Source organism: Meles meles, chromosome 3, assembly GCF_922984935.1.
Source record: "Meles meles chromosome 3, mMelMel3.1 paternal haplotype, whole genome shotgun sequence".
Lineage (NCBI taxonomy): Eukaryota > Metazoa > Chordata > Mammalia > Carnivora > Mustelidae > Meles > Meles meles.
This window is the reverse complement of record NC_060068.1, coordinates 34,533,985-34,561,129: the sequence shown is the minus strand read 5'-3', so window position 1 is coordinate 34,561,129 and position 27,145 is coordinate 34,533,985. Positions and strand designations below refer to the sequence as shown.

At 46.0% G+C, this 27,145-nt stretch overlaps 1 protein-coding gene across 1 annotated transcript in view; it reads left to right on the top strand.

The window, feature by feature from the left end:
• The first annotated feature begins 3,706 nt into the window (after nt 1–3,706).
• Nucleotides 3,707–27,145, top strand: part of RUFY1 (RUN and FYVE domain containing 1) — a 59,572-nt gene continuing 36,133 nt past the window's right edge. Inside the window, exons 1-6 of the mRNA XM_045999941.1 lie at nt 3,707–3,981; nt 12,796–12,969; nt 14,760–14,877; nt 18,199–18,300; nt 20,170–20,293; nt 26,979–27,040. Coding sequence (XP_045855897.1) covers nt 3,708–3,981; nt 12,796–12,969; nt 14,760–14,877; nt 18,199–18,300; nt 20,170–20,293; nt 26,979–27,040 — 854 coding nt within the window. The 5' untranslated portion in view covers nt 3,707. The remainder of the gene's footprint in view (nt 3,982–12,795; nt 12,970–14,759; nt 14,878–18,198; nt 18,301–20,169; nt 20,294–26,978; nt 27,041–27,145) is intronic.

Genomic DNA, 27,145 nt, shown 5'->3' with positions numbered 1-27,145 from the left:
AATGAGGCGAGAGGCCACGCAGCCAGGGACAGTGAGCGGGCAAAGGGCAGGGCCAGAAGTCAGAGACCGAGTCTGAGAAATATAGTGAGAAACCTTTGGACGATTAGAAAGGAGAATGCGGCAGGCAATGGGCAGAGGATAGAATCACACTCAGGAGGAAGCAGCAAGCAGGTGAAACTCAAGGCGTAGAAAAGCAGGTCCGCGGGTGCCTGGGTGGCTCAGTGGGTTAAAGCCTCTGCCTTCAGCTCAGATCATGGTCTCAGGGTCCTGGGATCAAGCCCAGCATTAGGCTCTCTGCTCAGCAGGGAGCCGGCTTCCTCTTCTCTCTCCGCCTACCTCTCTGCCTAATTGTGATCTCTCTCTCTGTCAAATAAATAAATAAAATCTTTTTTTTTAAATAACATTAAAAAAGAAGAAGAAGAAAATAAAAGAAAAACGGGTCCAGGGGTACTTGGGTGGCCTAGTCAGTTAAGCATCTGCCTTCAGCTCAGGTCATGATCCCAGGGTTCTGAGATGGAGCCCCACACTGAGCTCCCTGCTCACTGGGGAGCCTGCTTCTCCCTCTGCCTGCCACTCCCCCGCTCATGCTCTCTCTCTCTCTCTCTCTTTGTCAAATGAATAAATGAAACTTTAAAAGGAAAAAGAAAAATGGGTCCGAAGAAGATTGGAGAGAAGGACAGGGAGGATGTGGGGGAGTAGGGGAGAACACAGGGAGGGAGGATTGGGCTACATATTTGGGGGTGGGACTTTCTAATTATTATAGCATATTCCAAGCACATGAAAAATTATAGAAAATGTCAAACACAGTAAGGTGTCTTTTAAATTTTACTATTTGTACAGAAAATAAGCATACACATTCTCCTCCCCAAGAGTGCTCCAAATCACAGATCTCTCTTACCAAGTTTTCTCCAAAGTTGACCTCATATACAGTAAAATTGGAAAGAATTCAGAACTGTCATGTCTGTTGCTAGACTTGACATAGTTACATGCAAACTCAGTCACCTATCCAATTAGGCCCATCACACTTTTAGAGAATACATATTTTATAATGCCACACTGTCTACTATGAAAGGCTGTTCATAGATAATAAACCTATCAACACCCAAAAGTTCAAAAAATTAATACAAAGTCCTAACTATCATATCAAGGAGAAATAAGCCTCTAAAATGCATTTCAATATGCAAATAAGTCACCACTAACACTAAAAGAAATACGGTAGCCAGACACTTGTACCTGAAATCCCCATGATTGTGACAAACAGCACAGGTATTGTCTTAATACCAAAAGCAACAATGTTGTAGGCAGTGTGATCTTTTGAAATGGATAATAGCTCTTCGGTTCTGAACAAATCATTGTCACTGCATTCTGGAAGGTTCAGAGTACATTTACAGTAGTCATTTTGCTCACCAGTATTCCCTGCTCTCCTTTCCAGACACTGGTAGGATTGAACTTTGGAACTCTCTCGAAGTTAGAGGAGCAGGTACTTGCTTTGGCCAGTGAAAAGTACGTAAGTGGGGACGCCTGGATGCCTCATTCGGTTAAGCATCTGCCTTTGGCTTAGGTCATGATCCCCAGGTCCTGGATACATCAGGCTTCTTGCTCAGCAGGGAGCCTGCTTCCTCCTCTGCCCGCTGCTCCCACCACTTGTGTTCTCTCTCTCTCTGACAAATAAATAAATACAATATCAAAAAAAGAAAGAAAGAAAGAAACGTATATAAGTGAACATCATCACATCAGGGTTGTGGCACTTAGTGGTGATGCAAAATTCTGCTCTAAATGATAGAAACTGCGATGGCCTGGGTCCCCAAGAGGAGGATGATAAGAAGCAAACTTCCAATAAATTAAACCACTGAGACTTGGGGGTTCTTTGTTACTGCAGCAAAACCTAGTCTGATATAATGTTAATACTATTTTTCTGGGGCACCTGGGTGGCTCAGTCGGGTCAGTGTCTGCATTTGGCTCAGGTCACGATCCTGGGGTCTTATGATAGATACAGCCCCACCTCGGGATCCCTGCTCAGCAGGGAGCCTGCTTTTCCCTCTCCCTCCCCTTCCCCATTTGTGCTCTCTCTCTCTCTCTCTCTGAAATAAATTAATAAAATCGCTTTTTAAACTATTTTTCTAAAAGGAGTTTATGTTTCTATGCAAATTGGAATATGATCCAGGCTCTGGCCATTATAAACGAGCTCTTCACCTACAAGAATGTCCACTGGCACTGAAAAGTCATGAAAGATCTGGGTCCGCTGCATGGTAATAAAAAGATCTAACTCCCCTGCTCACCACATTTCAGTAGAGACTGGCAGCAAATCCCTCCATCACGGTGACAGCTCAAACACCATTCCACAGCTCCCCTACTATCTCTGCACTCCACTCTCCCCATAGAAAACTGGCCTTCAAGGACCAGACGGTTCATAAACATCGAGTGGAGTGGAGACAGCTGGACCAAAATGCCTGGAGAACCAGGGAGCTTCTAAAGGGACCGCCATTGCCCACTTCACCAATTTGTTGACACCACGGAATAGACTCTGAGTTGCCAAAGCTTCCGCTCTTTCAAGACGGCCAAATCCAGATTTTCATGCCAAATCTCCTGATTTCTAAATATCTGCAACATCTTTTTTTTTTTTTTTTTTTTTTTTTTTTTTTTTTTTTTTTTTAAGATTTAAACGCTCTGGGAGCCAAACACAACAGTTCTCCTAGTTCAATGAGGACCCCAGTGGCCTGGGGAAGTGTTGAATGCGAATGAAATGTGAGCTTCCAGTTAGTCAGATTCCATTCTTTTCCAAGTGAGGAAACAGACGAGCAGTGCTTGCCTGCAAAGTGGACCTTGCCGGGTGGAAACGACCCGTGGCGGTAACAGTCCTCACGTTGCTGACGTCCGCCTTGCGCTGCTTTCTGCAAAATCTAACTTCATCATGCAGTAGGCTCCCTTATTATCCCCATTTAACTAATTTATAGAATCCGGACCTTCTGATTCCCAGTCCTGCCAACCTGTCGTGTCTGTAGGGTTTTTTGTTTTAATAAAAAAAATCCTGGGGTGCCTGGGTCGCTCAGTGGGGTAAGCCTCTGCCTTCGGCTCAAGTCATGATCTCAGGGTCCTGGGATGGAGCCTGGCATCATGTTCTCTGCTCAGTGAGGAGCCTGTTTCTCCCTCTCTCTCTGCCTGCCTCTCTGCCTACCTGTGATCTCTGTCTGTCAAATAAATAAATAAAATATTTAAATAAAAAATAAATTAATTAAAATAAATAGTTTTTTTTTAAATCCTGATTTCTGCCTCGCCTGTCCCAGTTCCTTCACCCGCCCTTCTCGGGCTTGCTCTGAAGCATGCTGCCGGAAAGTGGCGAAGTAGAAAAAGTACATCATGAAATGAAAATCAGAAAGAGGAAATTGAGTCACGATGAAACTAAAGCCGAGGGGGGGCTGTTCCAAGCCAGGCTGCGGGCAACCCTGGTGGGGGTAGAGGGGGCAAGAGTAATTTTCTGGACACGAGTCTTCCCTGCTGGTGGGAACATGGGCGTGTCTTATGTTGTGATTTGTACTTTCCTGAATCTTTGGGAGGCTAAAGAAAGGAGGGGATAAAGTGGTGAAGAGGAAGGGAGAACTTCGCGAACAGAAAAAAAAAATCTCTGCCCGCCCGCGCCGAACCCGCCGCCCACCCGCGCGCCCGCCCGCGCCGTCCTCCTCCCGTCGCGGCCACGTGACGCGGCCAACATGGCCGACGGGGAAGACGGCTGCCCGGCGGGGCGGGATCCGGGACAGGAGCCGGGAGAAGAGTTCGAGATCGTGGACCGGAGCCAGCTGCCTAGCCCTGCCGAACTGCGCAGCGCGGCCAAGCCGCGGACCGGGCCGGAGGGCTGGTCGGCGCCCATCCTGACCCTGGCGCGAAAGGCCACCGGCAACCTGTCGGCGAGTTGCGGGAGCGCGCTGCGCGCGGCCGCGGGGCTGGGCGGAGCGGACGGCGGCGCGGACGGCGCGGCACGCGCAGGTAGGCTGCGGCCGGGCACGCCCCGCGCGCGCCCGCGGGACAGGTGACAGTTTGGCGGTGGGAGCCCGGCGGGCGAGGGCGTCAAACCTCCGCAGCCTGTCAGACGAGTTGTTCAGAACCAACCTGTTAGCACGCGCCCGTACTCGTGTGCTTTTTGTCCTGCCGTGCAAGCCGAGTCAGGATAAATGCGCGGGTTTGCACAGGCTGAGATTGGGGCGGCTCCCCGAGCCGACCCTTGTAATTGGGTGCCCCAGACAACGTCCTGACTCCCGGTGGGTGACTTGAAGTAAGGGCACGAGTTTAAAAGTCCTCGAGAACTGAATGCAGTTCCGCTGTGGGCCGCGAATCTCCAAATGCCAGGTCGACTCGCGCCTCGACTGTCCACCCAGGAGTGCAAGTTCTGAGGTGGAAGTCAGGAGGCGGTGGTTCCAGGCGAGCAGAGCCGCCAAGTCTTTTGGGTGAGGCGCACCAGTCACCGCGTTTCTCAGACTGTGCAATAGTTTTTTGATTCACCCGTGAGCTCTTCTAGTTCTTTTCAGCCCTTGTTTCCTGGAATAGAGTTTCAGCATGTTAGAAGAATGGAAATACTAAATGATGATATTAAGAGTGTGACTTGGAAAGCCCTATAAAGACAGATATTGAGAGCTTTGCTCACCAATAGAGTAGCCATGACACGCATGTGATGTTCAAATGTTAAAATTTAAAATTCCAGGGCGCCTGGGTGGCTCAGTCCTTAATCTTCTGCCTGCCTTTGGGCTCAGATCATGATCCCAGTCTCCTGGGATCCAGCCCTGCATCAGACTCCCTGCTCCGCGGGAAGCCTGCTTCTCCCTCTCCCACTTCTTCTCCTTGTATTCCCTCTCTTGAACTCTCTCTCTCTATGTCAAATAAATAACGTTATTAACAAAAAAAAAAACCAAAAATGAAAAATTCAGTTCCGTCTTCATAGAGTGCTGTGGGGCAGAGGTGATGGAAGACTATAGTGCTAAGAACCATAATGTCTTTGAGGTTTCTTGATTCCCTTCTACCCACCGGTGTCTTTGCTGCTTAGAAGTCCTTGCTGACCCAGCATTGTGAATTGTGAGAATTTCGGTGGTGAAGATGGAGTAGCGAGTAGAGAAAGGCTTACACACGGACTTGTTTTGAGATTCTGGCTGTGGCGAGTAGGACTAGCAGGTAATGAGGCAGCCTGTTCACACAGGATTCTAGTTCCCACTGGTTCACTGCCTTTGCACACACCTGTGGGTGTTTGATTGCGAACAAGCCATTGGCGGTGAGTCCCGAAAGCAAGGCATGGGGTGAAGTAGAGGCCTCCGAGATTGTATAGGAAGCAAATAATGTTAGCCGTTCACTTTAAAATGCCATGCCAGTGCCTAAAATAGCACCCAGCACAGAATAATTAATAATAAATATTTGTTGACTTACTAGATCCCAGGCATTAGTCTTAGATCTGTACCTGCGTTAATTCCTTTAACCTTCAGAATAACCCTAGGTGGTAGCAGGACTGGCTTCCCGCGGGGTGCATCAGTGCGGTTGATCTGGGTGGTCACCTGGGTGCTCAGAGGAGCTCCACACTTTATCCTTGTTATCTTTGTTGGTTTTTGTTTTAAGATTTTATTTATTTGATAGAGACACAGTGAGAGAGGGAACACGAGCAAGGGGATTGGGAGAGCGAGAAGCAGGCTTTCTGCCGAGAAGGGAGCCCGATGCGGGGCTCGATCCCAGGAAGATCAGGACCTGAGCTGGAGGCAGAGACTTAACAACTGAGCCACCCAGGCATCCCAAGGGCATTCTCCCATTTTAGAATTATTCAGATATATATTTCCTTCCCATCGGACAGGGGTATGTGTTCACCTTTCTCTGTTCTTCTTCCATGGGAAACTTTATTCTCCATGTGTCCAAGTGGCCTTCCACAGCTGGTGCAGCTCGTTTCACAGTGAACCACAGTAATGTTTTCCCAGTTATGTTGCTGAACTCACATTAGCCCCTGAGATGCTAAGTGAAAATTCCTGACAGGAAAGTGTTAAAGTTTTCCTCCTTGTCCATAGAGGGGAATATCGTATTGTAAGATCCTTCAAGACACCAAAGGGCTACTCAAAACTAAAACTCAGATTTATCAAGAATCTCCTTACACCTCTATAATTGAGAACCCAACAACAACAACAAAAAAAACCCTACGGCCCACTCCCCATCCTGTGTACTCACTCTCTATACTCTGTATATAGAGGTGACAACAAGCTGTGAGCTGCTTGTGTCTGGTCATTGCATTTTATATAATTTTCTCTTTTTTTAAGATTTTATTAATTTATTTGAGAGAGAGAGAGAGAGCATGAGAAGGAAGAAGGTCAGAGGGAGAAGCAGACTCCCCGTGGAGCCAGGAGCCCAACTCGGGGCTCGATCTCGGGACTCCAGGATCATGACCCGAGCCGAAGGCAGCCTCCCAGCCAACTGAGCCCCCCAGGTGCTCCTGGTCGTTGCATCTTAGATGCTGCACGGTATAAAAGCATTAAAGCAAATTTTGGGACTCCTGGGCAGCTCAGATAGTTAAGTGTCTGCTTTTGGCTCAGGTCATGATCCCAGGGTCCTGGGATCGAGTCCTGTATCAGGCTCCCTGCTCAGCAGAGAGCTTGCTTCTCCCTCTGCCTGCTGCTCCCCTTGCTCATGCATACTCTCTCTCTTTATGACAAATAAAATCTTTTTAAAAATAAACATAAAAATAAAGAAAAACATAAAAAATAAAGCAGTTTTTTTTTGTTTTTTTTTTTTTAGCTAGTGAGCAGGCTTTACATAGAAATCCAGACGTCCAGCTTCTGAAAACTCTGCATCTGACACTCTTGACCAGCATTCCTCTCACCAAAGGGTGGTACTCAGCAGGGTCGCTCCCTGGATATTCATGGGGCCCCCAGTCCCCTCCAGCTCATCCTCCCACAACAGCCCTCATTTCTGTTCCAGGCCTGGCCCCTGCACAACAGTCAAGATTGAGATCCCTGGACAGACCATTTGTTTGGCAATTTAGGAAGTATAGAACTTGGTGACGTCCTGTGTGTGTGCTGATGTGCTGGGCTATTATTTATTTATTATTATTTTTAAGATCCTGTTTATTCGAGAGAGAGATGTGAGAGAGAGTACAAGTGGGAAGGAGAGGGAGAAGCAGGTTCGCCGCTGAGCAGAGAGCCTGATGCAGGACTCGATCCCACGAACCCCGGGATCTTTTTTTTTTTAAGGATTTTATTTATTTATTTGACAGAGAGAGAGATCACAGTAGGCAGGCAGAGAGATAAGGGGAAGCAGGCTCTCAGCTGAGCAGAGAACCCGACGTGGGGCTCAATCCCAGGAGCCTGAGATCATGACCTGAGCCAAAGGCAGAGACTCAACCCACTGAGCCACCCAAGTGCCCCGACCCCCGGGATCTTGACCTGAGCCAAAGGCAGAAGCTTAACGACTAAGCCACCCAAGCGCCTCGTGCTGAACTGTTATTAATGAAGCTTAGAGAGGTGAATAGCTTCGCCAAAGTCACAAAGCCAGTAAACTTGAGAGATGGAATGGCTCAAAGATCCATTCTGTAGCTCTCTAAATTGAACATGGATGGGAACGGGTGAGTCATGGAGCAGAGGGATGGATGGGATGACTGCAGAACACAGCCATGTACCCAGGAATGGTGATAGTGATGTGGGGAACAAAGGCAAAAGAAAAATTAAATTTCCTTACTACCTGAAGCCCATAGACAAGTCCTTGAAACAGGCCCAGTGACGTTCTTCTAGGAACTCTGCTGTCTCAATGTTGATACTCTGCTAAGGACAAAAGACAGTCTTAACCCAACCCCCTGTCCTGTAAGTCTACTTTAACATATAAAAATTCCTTTGGAAGCTTCATTTATCTCTACCCGCTCCCCACCCCCACCCAAGATACGTGTTGGCGATCATCCCCCAAGCATATAGCCCATGATATACATCTGAACAGTCTCATGACTAAGGTTTTATTAGGTAGTAATAAATGACCTTTTCCCAAAAACCACTAGCCCACTCAAGGTCCTGGAAACCTTCTAAAATTCCTTATAGACTTACACTATCCTTAACCCCCTCCCAACTTAAAAGTGTATATGACCCCAGTGCCCATGGGTCCTGTCCCCATGTTTTAATAAAACCACCTTTTTGCATCAAAGATGGATCAGGAATTCTTTCCTGGCCATTGGCTCTGAACCCTAACATCTTTCCTACATCAACAGAAGCCACTTCCACCTACCTCTGATGACCTAAAACACTAGTCTTCATGTGTTTTGCTCACATGACCCCCTACAAGAAGTCATCAGCTTTTAAGGTTAACATATAAAATTCTTCATCATAATTTTAAAGTTTGTTTTCTGGCATACTGTAAATATTAGCTTTTAAAATAAAAGCATTACATCATTCTTTAAGTGGTATGTAAACACCTAAATGATTTGATAAGTACTACCATCCATCTTAAATATAAATGTTATTTGAAAACTTTACTTTTTTTTTTTAAGATTTTATTTATTTGACAGACAGAGATCATAAGTAGGCAGAGAGGCAGGCAGAGAGAGAGAGAGGAAGGGAAGCAGGCTCCCTGCTGAGCAGAGAGCCCAATGCTGGGCTCCATGTGGGGCTCCATGCAGGGCTCCATCCCAGGACCCTGATATCATGACCAGAGCCGAAGGCAGAGGCTTTAACCCACTGAGTCAGCCAGGTGCCCCTGAAAACTTTACTTTTTTTTTTTTTTTTAAGATTTTTCTTTTGAGTAATCTCTACACCCAGCGTGCGACTCAAACCAACCCCAAGATCCAGTCTCATGCTCTACCAACTGAGCCAACCAGTAGCCCCTGAAAACTGTACATTTTCCCTTTTACTCCTTGAACTTGAATTTCTATTCCACTTCTATATGTTTTAAAATTTTTTATTATTTAGAAAAATTTTATTTATCATCCTGTTATATACCTCTTAGGGAAAAATAAAATTCAGTAAACTTTTTTTGTAACTAAAGCTCTACGTGTATATTTTTCTTGTGGAATGAATTATCCTTAAAATAAGAAATAAAAGTTGACATAAGGATATAATTTTTATATGTAAATACTATAAACTTTTCTTGTTATTGTTTCTCTTAATGGGCTGGTTTGGTTTTTTCATTAGCATATATCCAGAGATGAACATTTATGGTTTACAGATAAAATATGATGGGACTTAGCATCAATTTTATTCCCATTTTTTGGGTTTTTTTTTAAATAGATGTTAGCCCTGAGAATGCTGGTTTACATAAACAGGAAATAGAAATGGATAGTTTTGTTTTAGTAACGTTGTCAAACTTTTGAATCCCTTCCAAGTTATATGCCCCAAGTCACATTGATCTATTATCAAAAATTATTTTTCGTTCCTTTATTTTTGTTTAAAACAAATGAAAATCACCTGACTTTCAAGAGGATGCTACCCAGTCATATTAAATTTCCCAGCCTCAAAATGTTTCCCCCTAAAAGCCTTTACCGAGACTTATCAAATGGAAATTATACTTGTAATTCTTTCAGTAGCTACCCTGTTTAACCCGGAACACTCAGAACAGTTGGCGACACGTGAATGTTGCTTATTTCATTATATCTTTGCCAACGCAGTATTTTTTGACAAAAGGATTTAGTTTATGTGTACTTCAAATCCATTTTCTTAAAAAACATGGAGCTATAATTTATTAGAGCCCATCTAATTCATGGAACACATCCTTCAAGTTAATGGTACATTTCAGGGAGGACTATTGAGATGGGCTGATTGATTACATATATCTGTGGGAGAAAAAAGTGTTTAATTTTCTGAATTTGGGCTAGCCAGCAGAGAGCTAGAAACCATCCCCCTCCCTCAAGACCAGGTTTCCTTAACTAAGTACAATAAAGCAACGAGAGGTTGGAAGGCTTTCATGTTTTGGGTGACCCGAATCATCAAAGGAGGTTTAATCTGCACTTGGCTGTGTGGGACTCCCTGGATGTGGGTGTGTGTGGTTTTGAGTTGCGTAGTTGGTGAGGCCTGGAGCCAACAGCCACGAAAGAATTCTTGAGACGTCTTTGGTTCAAAGAGGTGATTTTTCATGGGACAGGGCAGGTCGGCTGAAAGAGCTGCTGCACGGGGGCTGTGTGGAGTGGCTGATACGAACCTGGGCGCTGGGGGAGATAGGGACAAAGGGAGGTGTCCAAAAGGACTTCCATATGCTAAAGAAGACTCTGCAGGCCTTGCTACTGTCAAACTGAGGTTGCTTTTCCCTCTAGGAAAGCATTGGTGTTGAGACGGTTGGGAGTTTCCCGGAGGAGTATTAGACTGTGCCTGCCTCTAGTGTTTGTCAGTGGGGCTACAGGTAATGAAGAAATTTAATTTTATTGACATTCCCTTTTGCCTTCGTTTCCCACATTGCCGTGGAGGAGAGGGTGATGTTAGGGCTCCAGGAAATTGAGTCTTTGGGTCTCTGGATATTAGGCTATTAGTAACAGGATGCTTTTGCCTTGTAAATCTCTAGGACAGTGGTAAACTGATCGAGACCCCTGTCCTATAAAGGACTGTGATCTTTATCAATTAACCATTTGTTTTTCCCTTTCCTTAGTTTTAGGGCAGTCAGCAGTGTCCGAGGAATGCCGCACACAGCCTGTTGGGGGGGCGTGGTAGCCTGGTGGGGGCAGGGTTTGAGCTTAGGTCCTGTCCTCAGCCTGCCTTCTGCTCGGTCATCAGGCACATCAAGAGGAAGATGTGGGAATCTGTAACCAGGCCGCAGGAATGCAAGAGCACCTGGCTGGGGGCGGGGGGGGGGGGGGGTCCCAAACAGACCAGGTTCAGCCACTGGCAGAGAGAGGAGGGGTGATGAGCCAAGAAAGGAATTTACTGCAGTGAGGGGGAGTAGCATCTCAAAGGTGGGCTACAAAGTGCTGAGAATACTCTAGATTTCTGTAAGGAAAATGTGGGGGCAGAGGTCGGTGGGTACAGGTACAGGCGGGTGGGCAGTAAAGGCCGCGTCCATCCTTGTCTTGGGGTTAGTCACACAAGGAGTCTTGCTGGCTCAGGACAGTCCATATGGTAGTTTGGTTCCCCTGAGGGAACGCCTGGCCCGCAGGCTCTTGCGGGGACCTAAGAGATAAGCTGGAAGGAACTTAATTAGAAAGTACAGAATGAGGTGAAAATAGAGCTGGCTGAAACCCTGTTACAGAGGGTGAAACCTCGGGGACTGAAAACGGATCTTCTGCAAACTTTTAGGTTTGCGGGCGCTCCACAATCCTAGCTCCGCATAATCCTCGCTCTGCATTCCGAGGAGCAGGCGGTGGTTTGCAGACCTGGGCGTGGTGGCTTCTTGAGCAGTCAGTCTTTGCAAACTGCATCTTTTATTGGTCCGTTTAGGGTTTCTCCCTCCTCTTGATGAGGCTTTCACAATTTTTCTTTTCTTTGCCGATCCTCCCGCTCACTAATGCTTTCAAATTTATACATTTAATATCTAGGATTCTCTGTAAATTTAAAAATAATGATACCGCCCCCACCCTTTAATCAACCCATTTTCCTCTGATGAAATGTTCCCACCGACTCTTCATTTCCAGTAGCTGTCTTTGTGGGTGTCTGAGACTTTTTAGAATTTTTAGTCCCAGGCTGTCTCAGGTCTCAATAGTGTTTACTTAATACCTTTATTATCAGTTCAGCCATAATAACATTACTTCTCGATTCAGCTCTCCATGTGTGCCCTCTTTTAAACTATCCTGATGGTCGTGTTAATGAATGACCGTGAGATCAAACAGCTATAAGGAAAGGATTAGTATCAATATTAATTTATACAGAATATACGGATCAGTGTATTCAGCAAGGATTCGCAGAATCCAAGGAGACGTAAACATGAAAAGCCACTACGATCCCCACCCCACCCCCACCACCGTCTGGCCCGCCAGTGTTTCAGGATGTTGGCGGGGTGCGGAGTGGGGTGCGCGGAGGGGAGTGCGTGGGGTGGTTTTTCCCGCCAGGACGCGGTTAATCTCGTGGAGTATGCATTTTTAATTTCTAGGCGGGCAGCTTTCTGGGCATGAAGGGGACACGTGGTAAACATTTGTCGTGGGTACCTGATACCGACGGCCCACAAACTTTTTACTCTCAAAACCGAGACAGCGTTAATAGGAGTTGAAATGGAAACGTAGCTGGGTTCTGATTGTAGCGGTTTCACGTACCACAAAAAAGCGTCGAACTCGTATTGCCCACCCACTGTGGGCTAAAGCTAGGCATTGAGAATTTGAGTCTGGAGCTCAGGGGCAGAAGCTTTCCCAAACGCACTTGGGTTGACACCGTCGGACAAAGGAACAGGCTCAGAGAGCCCTCTGGGGGAGGCTCACGACAGGGCTACCCACACCGAGAATGCAAAATGGCGCCCGTGGGCTTCGTGGGCGTGGCCTCTGACTGAGTCCGTCCAATCGGAATGTCCAAGGGAGGAGCACTTTTCCCAGCTCGCCTTCTAGCTTGGGGCGGAGCTTCGTGGAGTATGCCCCCTTCCATTGGTCGAAAATGAATACTGGGTGTGGAAAACGCCAATCGCGACGAGTCTTAGTAGAGCCGTCGCCCAGGCAACGCGCGGAGCCGCCTGGGAGAGGTCTCCCGAGGCTGACCCGCGGCTCAGGCTGCCCAGGTGCAGCCGTGACCCCCTGGGATCAGAGGCCGGTTGACTACGAAGTCCAGTTATCCGTCCAGCCACACGTCCGCTCTCGGAACTGATCGCCTGGCCCCGCGCCAGGCCGATCTTCCAACCTCCTCACCCCGGACCACCCTCAGGCCACTAACGGGGCTGTCCCTGTTTGTGCCCCTACAGCTTCCAGGTGCCAGATGATGGAGGAGCGTGCCAACTTGATGCACATGATGAAACTCAGCGTCAAAGTCTTGCTGCAGTCCGCCCTGAGCCTGGGCCGCAGCCTGGATGCGGACCATGCCCCCTTGCAGCAGTTCTTCGTAGTGATGGAGCACTGCCTCAAACACGGGCTGAAAGGTGAACTTGAGGGGGCCTTCGGGGCGGGGGAGTTCGGGCCAGCTGTTTGCTCCACATGTATTCATCAGTGGCGAGCCTTGTTCTGGGTGCTGGGGTAACGGCGGGGTGCAGAACAGACGGGGGGTCCCAGCACGCCAGACCCGACCTGGAGAGCGGCACTGGCCAGGGGAAATGCCACGCAAGGTACTTGTGCAATTTTTAGTGTTTTGGTAGGCACGTTTAAAAAAAAAAAAAAAAGGACGGGGCGCCTGGGTGGCTCAGTGGGTTAAAGCCTCTGTCTTCGGCTCAGGTCATGATCTCAGGGTCCTGGGTTCAAGCCCCGCATCAGGCTCTCTGCTCAGCGGGGAGCCGGCTTCCCCCTCTCTCTGCCTGCCTCTCTGCCTACCTGTGATCTCTGTCTGTCAAATAAATAAATAAAAATCTTTGTTAAATAAAAAAAGAAAGGAAAAATTAAAAAGAAACAGGTGAAATTAATTTTTAGAACACATTTTATTGACCCCAGTATATCCAAAATATTATGATTTTTGACACATAGTGATTAAAAGCCTTATCGATGAGGTATTTTACATTCTTTATTCTACTAAGGCTTAAAAACCCACCAGGTGTTTTATACCACATCTCAGTTGCACTGGCTACATTTCAGGTGCTCAAGAGCACACAGTACCCAGTGACTCTAGGGACAGCACAGTTCTAGGGGACCAGACAGACGATGAATGCAGAAACGAAATTACAAAATGCCACAAATTCAAGGAAGCAGCAAGCATTTCAGCGAGAGTGAGAGGTGAGGTCTTTCTGGGGAGGTGAACTGTGAGCTGAGACCTAAAGGAGAAAGAGTTAGCTGTGCCAAGATTTGGGGCAAGAGCATTCCTTAGTGGGGGAAGAAACAGGTAGGCAGAAGCCCTGGGTGAGACGAGGCTTGGTTTGAGGAAGATGCCAGTGGGCTCAGAGGGAGAGTGGGAGGAGATGAGGGCAGGGAAATGGATTGGGGGGCAGGAAAAGGTTGGGTCATGTAGGCTTTTGCAGGTCACGTGAGGAACTGGATTGTATCGTAGGTCTATCTGGAGGATTTTAAGCAAAGGGAAAAACATGGCCTGACTTAACATTTTTAGAAGAACTTCCTTTTTTTTTTTTTTTTTTTTTAAGATTTAATTTATTTGGCAGAGAGCACAAGTAGGAGGAGCAGCAGAGAGATAGGGAGAAACAGGCTCCCCTCTGAGCAGGGAGTCTGACACGGGGCTCGATCCCAGGACCCTGAGATCATGACCTGAGCTGAAGGCTGGCACTTAACCAACTGAGCTACCCAGGCGCCCCTTTAAAAGAACTTCCGTGTACGAAGAGATTATGAGGGGGAGGAGGGTGGTGAGGTGTCCCTCTTAGGAGCAAGGAGACCCATTAGAAGCTTATTGGCAGCAATTCAGATGAGGGATGGTGGTGATTTGAAATCCAGCATTGATGTTGGCATCAGGTGGGAGGGAGAAAGGGGAAGGATTTCTACAAGATAAATATATATCGTGTGTGTGTGTGTGTGTGTGTATTTGTTTGTTTGTTTGCTTTCATGGGCAATAAATACTTGGAGTAAGTGTATATAGTCAGGGTATCACAGAAACCCTGTCACCAGAGGAGGGGAGGGCTCATTTGTTATCTGACATCTCTGAGTCCCCAGGACTAAATCAGGATTAAGCAGTAGAGCTGTGTGCATTGTCCATTTGGCTTTTGGGAGAGAGACTGTGGGCACCCGAGGACATTTTGCAACCTACTCTTATGAATAACACTTTGGTTTTCCCTTTTAGTTAAGAAGAGTTTTATTGGCCAAAATAAATCTTTCTTCGGTCCTTTGGAGCTGGTGGAGAAACTTTGTCCAGAAGCATCGGATATAGCCACTAGCGTCAGAAACCTGCCAGAATTAAAGTGAGTGAGAAGTAGCTAACACTGATTTAATGTTTAAAAAAAAAAAAAAAAAACTCCCTCATATTTACCTATTTCTCAATTCCTTGCTGTTAAAACTTTTTCTAATTTCAAACAAATTGTAACATGAGCCACACTCGATTTAAACTTTAGTCTCAGCTCTGCTGCTCGTTATGCTCAAGATGTTGAGCAATATTTTCCCTCCTTAAGCCTCAGTTACCTTATCTTTAAGATGGGGACCATGATTCCTGTAGGTCACACTTAGGTCATGTAGTTTGAAAAGGTGTCGTGAGGCAGCTGGCTGGCTCAGTCAGGAGAAGATGCAACTCTTGATCTCAGGCCATGAATTCCAGCCCCATGTTCGGCATAGAGATTACTTTAAAAGGGGGGGGGGGGGCGGGGAGAAAAGGTGTTGTTACCTGAGAAGCAGTTACAAAAGTAAAAGGGTCATCATTAGGCCCCCTGGAATCTGAGTTTTGGATGCATCTGGGCGGTTTTCAGAATATAGTTCAGGCCAGATTTTAGCTTCTGGGATATGGGACATTTGTGAAAAGGTGAGACAAATCATTTACCATGTCTGGGTTGGCCCTTGAGATCCCCATGCATAGGCTCAAAATAAAAAAACTTGACAATACAAACAAGGCATCATCATGAGGTCTGCATTTAAAAGGGGACCTAGAGATCCCTAGGCCCATGCAAACAAGCACTGTGCAGTCTCCTGCAGGGGGACACCACTGTCCAGCCTCAGGTGCTTCTCCTGGGGAGGCAGCCTGTTCCGTTTTCAGATAATAATCGTCAGCATTTACCAGGGGCCTGCTGTGTGCCAGGCATTGTGCTAAGGACATTTCAGGATCTCATTGAATTCCCCACAACAAAGCCTCCGGGAAAGCTATTGGGATCACAGTTGAGCAGCTAAGTAACCTGCCCAAGGCCCTTTGGCAAGTGAGTGGTGGAGCCAGGAAGGGAACACAGGTCTGGGGGATTCTAGAAGCCTCTAAGTCTATTGACCTCCATTGCTGCAGAGCCCTGTGTGGTCTTCTCAAGGTGAAATTGAAGCCTCGGTCCCTGTCCCTAGTTCGGCCCTTGAGCCTAGCCCACAGAAGGTGAAAGCCTTTTGCACCATGACAACTTTCAGATACTATTTGATGAGCTCTCAGGCACTTCCCACGTCTGCTTTGTTTCAGCAGTTCCTTCTGTGGTCCTGCTGCCCACCCCTTCCATCCAGCTCCCTCCCTCTGAGTGAGGCCGGGGGGATGGAGTCCCAGTCCAGAGTCCCAGTGTATTCAGATTGCAGCAGACCAGGGCTGTCCCTCCCACACTCAGACCTCTGTTTCCACTTCAGCATGAGAGGCAGGTTTGAAGTCTTGTATTATCAAAGAGCTCACTGTCTGCCAAACCCACTACCTCTGTTCCCTTCTTAACTCTTTAACTATAAACAGGTGACAGGCTCAGGTACCAAAATCCTCCCCTGTCTTCCCCAGACGGAAAGACACAGGCATTCTCTGATGCCTGCAGAGAAGTAGCCTCACCAGGGGTCGTGTTGGGAAGGACTTTTCTTTTTTCCTATTTCATTAAATAGTTACAAAAGTTTTAAAATTTGGGGGGTGGAAGGGTAGTTTGAAACTTGGCAGGGTGCGTTTTGTATCCTCAGGAATCTCCCTCAAGTTCAGTTCCCCTAATTGAAATGAAAATATCTTACGTAGTATGACCCCGTGACCCAAGGTTTTTCACTGTTTTCAAGTCATGGGTGGTGTTTGTTGATTTGTTTGTTGTTGTTTTAAGATTTTTATTTATTTATTTGAGAGAGAGCACCAGTTGCAGAAGGTGGAGGGGGAGGCAGAGGACAAGCACACCCCCTCTGAGCAGGGAGCCCAATGCAGGGCTCGATCCGAGGACCCTGGGACCATGACCCGAGCTGAAGGCAGACGCTTAATCGACTGAGCCACCCACGCATCCCCACAACATCATTTTTGAAATGGCCACATTGCATTCCTTTATGGAGCTCATCATCTTAACGCTTCTTTGGGCCTTGTGCTTTTCTTCAGTTTTTCATTATCTGAGGAGTGTGGCAGACTTGCCCCACAAGTACGTTTTTATGTGCATCCTGAATTATTTCCTTACCACACATTATTAGATCTAGAGTTTTGATACCCTGATCAAATCACTGGCTGGAAGTGTGGTGCGGGTTTATGTGCCTGACACGGCACGCCTGTCTGTGTCGACTTGCCGCATCATTGCCAACAGTCAGTATCTTCCTTTTCTTCTTTACTTCCTTTTTTACTCCGATTTAAGCTCATTTATTTTGGGGGGAGGGGAGGACTTCAAAGCCTTTTGTACTGATGGAGTTGGATTAACCCTTACGGGCCTGGCTCCTGGAAGCGACCCCCACAGCTCTCTTCGGTGCAGACACTGGTTACAAGAGTGCCTCGACAACTTTCTTGGAGGTCACAGATGCTGTCACTCTGCCTGGAACAGAAGTTTTCCTCAAGCAGTGTTAGGTCTACAGCTGGGAGGCTTTTGGGTTTCTTCTGATGCTTAGAGCAGGCCTTTTCCAAATTACCTCTTTGAGACTGGCCGCACAACAGCATGAACATATTAAATGCTAATGAAGTGTACACGTAAGAAGGTGAATTTTTATGTTCTGTGTATTTTGCCACAATTAAAAATAAAGTTGCACCTTTGAGCTAATGCCTAAAGACGTAAGACTTCAACACATCAACAAACACTATGTTCCTTATATTAATTTTTTAAAAAGATTTTATTTATTTATTTGACAGAGATGCACAGTGAGAGAGGGAACACAAGCAGAGGGAGTGGGAGAGGGGGAAGCAGTCTCCCCGCTGAGCAGAGAGCCCGATGCGGGGCTCGATCCCAGGACCCCGAGATCATCACCCGAGCCGAAGGCAGAGGCCCAACCCACTGAGCCACCCAGGCGCCCCGAAGAAGTGTTTATGCAGTATACTAATCAGCTATTTCCTGGCCCCATGTGAAATTTTATGAATCTATGCCAAGTTTTATCTAATTGTATTTGTTCCAGAAATCGGATATTTTTTGTGGCTTAAGAGTTTTTTTCTCTCCTCAAAACAAACCAAAAATACATGTCCGTGATACAAAATTCAAACTGTACCCAGAGGTTTGCAGAAAGCTATTTTCTGGGCCTTCCCAGACTTTGCTGCAGCCAGACCCCAAAGCTGCTATTCCCACGGTGTTCCCTGTGTTCACATGCACGTACAGGCGGGAATATGTGTCTCTCTTCAGGTAAATTGGGGGCTTGGGGGTTTTTGGTGTCATGCTTTAACAGTTTGCTGCTTCACTAAATTCCAGGACGGCTGTGGGAAGAGGCAGAGCCTGGCTGTATCTTGCGCTCATGCAGAAGAAACTGGCAGATTATCTGAAAGTGCTCATAGACAATAAACATCTCTTAAGGTATTTTACCTCCTGTCTTTGCTTGTCTTTTGCTCTGTAAATACTTAGAACATAGTTCTGGAAATGGTTTGGAATTACAACAGGAGTGTACGACGTACACAGCTTTTATTTGGGTTATTGTTCATCGTAAACATCCCGTGGTTTGGTTTTGGGGTGGTTTTTTTATGATTTTAATTTTAATTTTTTTATTTTTTAAGATTTTTAAAGATTTTTTATATTTATTTGACAGGGAGAGACACAGCAAAAGAGGGAACACAAGCAGGGCGAGTGGGGGAGGGAGAAGCAGACTCCCTGCTGAGCAGGGAGCCCTGACGCAGGGTTGGATCCCAGGACACTGGGATCATGATCTGAGCTGAAGGCAGACGCTTAATGACTGAGCTACCAGGTGTCCCCTGTGGCTTAGTTTTTAAAGAGTATTTCATTTTTCGAACTTGGGTATCTGAAAGTCATTTTGAATGAAGATTCCTACTGCTTTTCATTTTGAAAAGCCCTTTAAAAGATAATTCTTTAGAAATACCTAAGATTAAGAAGCAGACAACCCATTCTATTAAACTTCAATGATATGGTACGTATTAGATTTATTGATAATGGGGGGAAAGGCCTTTAAAACTAGAGGCAGTGGACAATTTTAAAGTATAAAAACCTGCCTTTTATAAGAGAGAATACCTGTGTTACCTATTTTAGGATTCCATATCCATCTTGTAAAATTTTCTATCTCTTAGCATCAGTAACGACTAACTGGCTGTCCCTGAAGTTGATGACTGGTTCATTTTTGATACTCACATGTAAACACAAATAATCCTCACAAAGGAATTTTTTTCTAGAACCTGGGAATTTGGAAGGGGAGAGTCTCCCTAGAGGTAGTGTTTTTTGTCTGATTGAGTTAAAAACATCTGTTACAGTATGGCCTGCCACTCAGAATTTTTCATTGTTTGCAAGTCATGGCTTATTGCACATATCTTTACATGATACACAGGGATTTCAAATACTTCGTGTACTTTGTGCTTTCAGTACAATCACACTGAGTAACTTTGAGGTGCACATTTTGTTCTGACGAACTAACTCTTTTTTTAATTGAAATAGAGTTGATACATAATGTTACAGTAGTTTCAGGCATGCAACAGAGTGATTCCACAAGTCTACACTATTGTGTCGTGCTCATAAGTGCGCTGCCATTTGTCGCCATACAAAGTTCTGACAGTACCATTGACTATGTTCCCCGTTTGTACCTTTCATCCCCATGACCTCATACCCTAATTCTTAAGTCACCGAGTTCTCTTGCACACACACACACACACATACACACACACACACAGTGGGTAAATGAGCCCATCCTTGGTGACCAGGAGCAGTAGTAGATGGGGAATGGAGTCCCCATGCAAAGGGCTAAGGCAACTGGGAGGTAAGGAAGTAAAGCGGCCAGTGTGGCTCCATGGGACACAGGGAAGAGGGAGGAGTTTTATTCTTGGATGTGAGGGGCTGTGGGATCCCGCTTCCTGCTGGCATAGTAGTACACAGCAATGCAGAAGAAGGCGCCAGTGGGGACAGGCGGGGCAGAGTGATGGTTGGGAGCACGGGAGCCAAGAGGAGATGGGAAGGATGGGGTCTGGGGTCCAGGTGGAGGAGTCAGCCTCAGACTGGAGGCAGGAGGAGCGCATCCTCAACCACAGAAAGAGAAGAGGAGCCAGAGAAAAAAGAGCAGCACTTGAAGTGGGGACAGGAAATAGCACCATAGAGTTGCTGGGTACGTGATGAAGCTGACAGCCTGGCCCATCACTGAGGGGTGAAAGGGGAGGGCGGGTCAGGGAGAAGTGGTGGTGAGCCTCCCTTCCTGAGGGGCCAGCCCCCCGTTGTGTCAATCTCTTGCAGTGAGTTCTATGAGCCCGAGGCATTAATGATGGAGGAAGAAGGGATGGTGATTGTCGGTCTGCTGGTGGGACTCAATGTTCTTGATGCCAATCTCTGCTTAAAAGGAGAAGACTTGGATTCTCAGGTAGGATGGGAATCTCGACTCTAGGTGGAGTTCCTTCTTTGGGCCTGGGATTTTACACAGGTCTGTGGATACGTGGCCAACCTTCCTGGGGGCAAATGGCAGAGGGTGTTTGCTCCAGGGCTGTGCCGGGTGTTGTGCTGGGGTGGGGTCCGGGCCAGGGCACGGAGACCCACAAAGTTAGAGGCCGGCCTCAGTTTTCAGGCCATCCATACCATGCTAACGGCCATGCTTTTGTCCCTGGAGCTTTGGGAAGCCGTTAGAGGTTTTTAAGCAGTGTGCCAGCATAATCAGGCCCGGGTTTGAGAAAGAGCAATCTAGCAACCATCCAGGAAATGAGTTAGACATGGCCAAGAGTGGAGACATCAAAAACATGGAGCAGACAAGTCCCCAATGTTGGGTGAGGATAGAGTTGGGAGAGGTTGGGGAAGGGAGATGGTGCAGGGGGCATGAAATGAGAGCAGGACAGCCCTCCTTTCTCCCTGCCCTGGAGCGGGTGACCAGGGCTGAGGCCTAAACTCCTAGCAGCAGGGACAGTGAGTCGGTGATGCGGGGAGACACATGTAGCTGTGGCTGGGCCACTGCCTGGCCTTCTTCCTGCCACAAGTTCAAATTCAGATCTGTAGAATCTAAAGCTTCCCCTAACCCCTCCATACCCAAGCCACTCCTTTCTATTTCCCCCCAATAGTTTTGTTTTTGCATGTTGAAATGTTTCAAAAAAATACAGAGAAGTATTTTTGAAAAGAACCAGGCCTCAGAATCCCAGTACTCAGAGATAGCTGAATGATTTAATGTTACATTTTGATACCTATCCTTTCAACACATGAATAAAGGCTGTGTGTGTTTGTATTTTAGAGGTATTTGGATCTTTCCTTCTTTCTTTCTTTCAACCAAAATACGATTATCCCAGGCACACCCGTTTTGTAATTTTTTTTTATTTGTCACTGTGTCCCACGTGGCTCTCAATGTCAGTAGAGATATGTGCCATTTAAATGGCTGCACAGTAGAAGCATACCTCAGAGAGACTGTGGCTTGGGTTCCAGACCACTGCAGTTAATCGAATATCTCAGTAGAGCGAATCATGACCTTCTTTGGTTTCCCAGTGCATATAAAAGTTATGTTTAACCATACTGTAGCCTATTAAGTGTGGGATAGCACCATATCTTTTTTAAAAAATCAATGTGTAAATAAATAATAAAAATAAATTAAGCTAAGTAAATTAAACAAAAAGTCAATGTAAAATGTTTTTTAAAGATTTTATTTATTTATTTGAGGGAGCACAGGCAGGGTAGAAGGTCAGAGAGAGAGGAAGAAGCAGAATCCCTGCAGAGCAGGGAGCCCAACGCAGGGCTCAATACCAGGACCCGCAGATCATGACCTGAGCTGAAGGCAGACACTTAACCAACTGAGCCATCCAGGTGCCCCATACCTTAATTTTAAACTGCTTTCTTGCTAAAAAAAATTCTAACCATCATCTGAGCTTTCAGCAAGTCCTGATGACTGATCACGGATCATCATAACAAATGTAGTAATAGGAAAAGTTTGAAATCCATGATTACCAAAATGTGACACAGACACAGGGGGAGCAAATGCTGTTCGGAAAACAGCGCTGATAGACCTGTCCAACACATGGCTGCCATCGACCCACACCTTGTAAACATGCAGTGTCTGGGAAGTGCAGTAAAGCAAAAGGTAATAAAACAATGTATGCCTGGATTCATTTGATGAGCGTACCATAATTTATTTAACCAGGGCCTTATTAACTGAGGTTGATTCCGTATTACAACAGTACTATAAACATCCTCATGCCTCTTCGCACTGTTGTCCATTGACTTCCTTAGGATAAATTATGGAATTTCTGTATTAAAGTAAACATCCTACGTCAGTGTTATGACGTCATGATGAACATCTTGATCTTTTTCAATCTCACAGACCAAAACAGCTCCTCTCAAATTTACATTTTTTTAAAGCATGTTTAGTTTGGGTGGTTTGTTTTGTTTTGTTTTGTTTTGTTTGAAGATTCATCTTAGAAAGAGAGAGTGTGCACGCGCTGGAGGAGAGGGAGGGAATCTCAAGTAGACTCCCCACTGACCGTGAAGCCCCAGATGGGGCTGGACCTCACAACCCTGAGGTCGTGACTTGAGCCGAAACCAAGAGTCAGTTTAAGGGTGTCATTTAAGCATCTGCCTTCAGTCATGATCTCAGGGTCCTGGGATCAAGCCCTGTGTTGGACTCTCTCCATTCAATGAGGAGTCTGCTTTTCCCTCTTTCTCTCTACCCTTCCCTCTGTTCATGCGAGCGCACACATGTGTGCTCTCTCTCAAATAAAATATTTTTTTAATTTAATTTTAAAAAGTCACTTAACTAATTGAGCCACCTAGGCGCCCCTATTTATTTTTTTAAGTAGGCTTCATGCCCAACATGGGGCTTGAACTCAGGACCTTGAGATCAAGAGTCACATGCTCTACCATCTGAGCCAGCCAGGTGCCCCACCAAATTTACCTTTTTTTTTTTTTTTTTTAAAGATTTTATTGATTTGTTTGACAGAAAGATCACAAGTAGGCAGAGAGGCAGGCAGAGAGGGGGTGGGGAGCAGGCTCCCCGCTGAGCAGAGAGCCCGATGCAGGGCTCGATCCCAGGATCTTGGGATCATGACCTGAGCTGAAGGCAGAGGCTTAACCCACGGAGCCACCAGGCGCCCCTCATTTTTTAGTTTTAATAGAATTTCCGTATGTCGGGTTGCCTGAGTGGCTCAGTGGGTTAAAGTCTCTGCCTTCGGCTCAGGTCATGATCCCGGCATCCTGGGATCAAGCCCCGCATCGCGCTCTCTGTTTGGCGGGGAGCCGGCTTCCCCCTCTCTTCTTTCTGCCTACTTGTGATCTCTCTCTATGAAATAAATTAATAAAATCTTTTAAAAAAAGAATTTCCGTATGTGTGTCTGTGCTCAGGGTAGAATTTTTTTTTCCTTTTAATTCTAGTAGACATGTAGCATTTTATTAGTTTCAGGTGGACAGTGTAGTGACTTGAGGCTTCTGTACATTTCCGTGCTCTGTTCTTCAGCTCAGTGCCTCTCATGCCGCCAGGAGGTGTGAAGGCTTGCTGCTAGTGTCTGAGGGAGCCTCTTATGTTTAGAAAGTACTGTTCCAGTCTAGTTTATTTCGTGTTTTTATTAAAAATGAGCATGCCGTGCCATCACATACCCTTTTTTGGGCATCTTTTAAAATGTCTTATCTTTTATCCCATAAATACAGTGGAATTCATGCATAGGTTTCCCGTTGTGATATTGCCTCTGCATTCCTAAAATAAATCCACAGTGGCCATGGCGTGTTATTCTTCTAGCATACACCTAGATTTCACAGCTCTTTGTCCCTTCGCGGCGTCAGAATTGTGTTAATCTCATAAATAAGGCGGATAATGTTCTTTTCTTGTTTTCTATAACTGTTTATTAGAGCAGGAATTATTTTTTTTATTTGAAGGTTTCTTCCTGGTATGACCTCTTCAGCTTTATGCTTTTCTTTTGGTCCTAGTTCTTTGACCACTTTAATTTTTTACTTAGCTGTTGGTCTGTGTATTGGTTTCCTGTGGCTTGGGACGATTTTTTTAGTCACTTATATTTTTCCAGAAGTCATTTATTTCATTCAAATCTATTAGTTACATGAGAGTATTCCTTTATAGCGTCTTAAAATCTCACTTTCTCATTTGCAATATTGCAAATCTCTCCTTTCCTTCTGCCTTTCTTTCTTTTTTTTTTTTTTAAGCTTTTATTTATTTGACAGAGAGAGAGAACATGAGCAGTGGGGAGGAGCAAGGGGAGAGGGAGAAGCAGACTCCCCGCTGAGCAAGGACCCTGATGCGGGACTCGATCCCAGGACCCTGGAATCATGACCTGAGCCGAAGTTAGATTTTAACCGACTGATCCACCCTAGCATCCCTCTCTTTCTTTCTATTGTTGGGTGTATGTGGTTTTTTGCAGTTGAAAATATATTTCTTTCTTATTTAATTTTATTATTTAATTTTTTAAAGATTTTATTTTTGAGTAATCTCTACACCCAGTTGGGGTTTGAACTCATAACCCGAGATCAAGAGTTGCTTGCTCCACCCACCGAGCCAGCCAGGCGGCCTTTATTTCTTTTTATTATTAATTTTATTGCAAAAGAAATGTGTGCTTGTTGAAAAAAGTTTATATAGAAGCATATCAAATGAAAAGTAAAATTCAAACTCCTTTCTCCCTTCCCCTGTCAATCTCACTCATCCCCACAGAGAATGGTAAAAACTGAGGGGAAAGTCTTTCTAGAACCAGTTCTCCTTTTTTCTCTGCATTTATGTTTACGTAGGTTTTGTTTCAAAGTGAATCCTTTCTTGCTCCTATTTCTGGGTAAGAAATCCCCAGCCCGGTAACCAGTAGTCATCACTGTATCTCCGGTTGGGAGTTGACTGGGCTGAAAGAGGCAGGCACTTCTTGACTGAGGGCTCTGTGATTGCAGTCAGGTTGGTGACAGGGCAGCAACCACTGAGGCTTCCTGTCTTGCTTGTCTGTCTTCCGGGCTGAGAAGGGGCTCAGTGAGCTGGGATTGGAACAGCAGAGGCCTCTCAGGCACCTCTGTCCTCATGTGGACTTCTCCACTTGGTCTCCAGCATGGTGGCTCCAGGGTGGCCAGAATTCCTCCGTGGAAGCTCAGAGGTATACACCCCTATAGGGAGAGCCAGGAAGAAGCTTGTGTTGCCTTCATTAAGAAATCATAGCCATGTTTCTGCCGCTTTTGACTGAAGACAGACACTGAGACTGCCCAGGTTCAAGCGTCGGGAATATAGATTGGTAGGAGGTGTGGCAGAGAAGTTATAGAAGCCCTCCCACATGACTCTGGCTTTAACATAAATGGTGTTACTATAGGGATGCCTGGGTGGCTGAGTCAGTTGAACATCTGACTCCTGGTTTCAGCTCAGGTCATGATCTCAGGGTCATGGCTGGAGCCCTGCTTGGGCTCCGTGCTCACCCTGGAGTTTGCTTGAGATTCTCTCCCATGCACGTGTGTTCCCTCTCTCTCTTAAATAAATAAATCTTTTTTGTTTGTTTGTTTTTTGTTTTTAATGGTGTTATGGCACACCTGGGTGGCTCAGTCGGTTAAGCGTCTGCCTTCAGCTCAGGTCATGATCCTAGGATCCTAAGATCAAGCCCCGCATTCCATCAGTCTCCTTGCTCAGTGGGGAGTCTGCTTCTCCCTCTCTCTGCCTTTCCCCCATTCGTGCTTGAGCTCTCTCTCAAATAAATAAAATCTTCTTTAAAAATTAAAATTAAAAAATGGTGTTACTATAAAGAGTTAATGCGGTACCTGTCCCTCTGGGACTTAATATTTTCTCCTGAAACTTTTTTCATGTCGCTATACGTTTTACGTCCCTCCATGGCGTTCTTTGTTACGGTTGTGTAAGGATCTGTGATAGGGCTCTTACATGAATGATAAGTATCTACTGATGGACCCAGTTTTCCCATTTTTCAAATAAGAGTGGTTTCATTTACTCACACTGGAGTGGACAGTGGCAGACCAGGCTCTCATTCTCTCCAAGTGCTTTATTTCTGGACAAAGCCCTTAACATCCAGATGGAGGGGTTTGGGTCCTCCCTTGTTCTCCACAGCAGCAGAGAATGTCCCCTGGAAAATGAAATTTCACCCACAATTTAGGGACAGAAGGAGGCAGGATATCAGTTAAGGTTACCTTCCACCTTGGTCTAGCAACCCAGGCCTCTTTTCTGTTGTTGTTGTTGTTATTGATCTTTGTCACCAACTTGATTGTCGAATAAATACACAAAACTAACCTTGACAAGGGAGGAAAACTTTAGAAAATTCCCTTAAATTCTGATTTTTTAAAAAATGTATTTATTGGGGGCGCCTGGATGGCTCAGTGGTTTAAGCCATTGCCTTCGGCTCAGGTCATGATCTCAGGGTCCTGGGATCGAGTCCCGCATCGGGCTCTCTGCTCAGCGGGGAGCCTGCTTCCCTCTCTCTCTCTCTGCCTGCCTCTCTGCCTACTTGTGATCTCTCTCTGTCAAATAAATAAATAAAAATCTTTTAAAAAAATGTATTTATTGGGGCGGCTGGGTGGCTCAGTGGGTTAAGCCTCTGCCTTCTGCTCAGGTCATGGTCTCAGGGTCCTGGGATTGAGCCCTGCATCAGGCTCTCTGCTCATCGGGGAGCCTGCTTCTCCCTCTTTCTCTGCCTGCCTCTCTGCCTACTTGTGATCTCTGTCTGTCAAATACACAAATAAATAAATAAAAATGTATTTATTTACTTAGAGAGCAAGAGGAGCAGAGAGAGGGAGAGAGAGAGAGAGAGAGAGACTCTCAAGCTGACTCCCTGCTGAGCGTGCAGCCCAATGCAGGGCTCGATTCCGCCCAGAGATCATGACCTGAGCCAAAATCAAGAGTCGGTTGCCTAACCGACTGAGCCATGCTGGTGCACTTCCCTCCCCCAAATTCTGGTTTTTTAATATGTTTTTCTTCTAGAAGGGCGTAGGGTTATTTTTCTCTTGGTTTCTGTGTGTTCCATCGATTGCTTTTATAGAGCTGGTTAAGCCAACTAGATGTTTGTAGGAAAGAGACAGGAACGTAAATACCCTGAATTTTAAAGTTACAAGGTTTGTGGAGAACGGGACAAGTCTCTCTTATTTAAACTTGTGCTTTTCATGTCAATCAGGTTGGCGTGATTGATTTTTCCCTCTACCTTAAGGATGTGCAGGAGCTTGATGGCGGCAAAGAGTAAGTACTGCCCTGCATGCTGCTGCTCTTCACGGTTTCGTGAAATTCTGCAGACAAGGCTATATTGGCGTTGGCTTTGTGTGCCATTTTCATTCTCATCGGGTG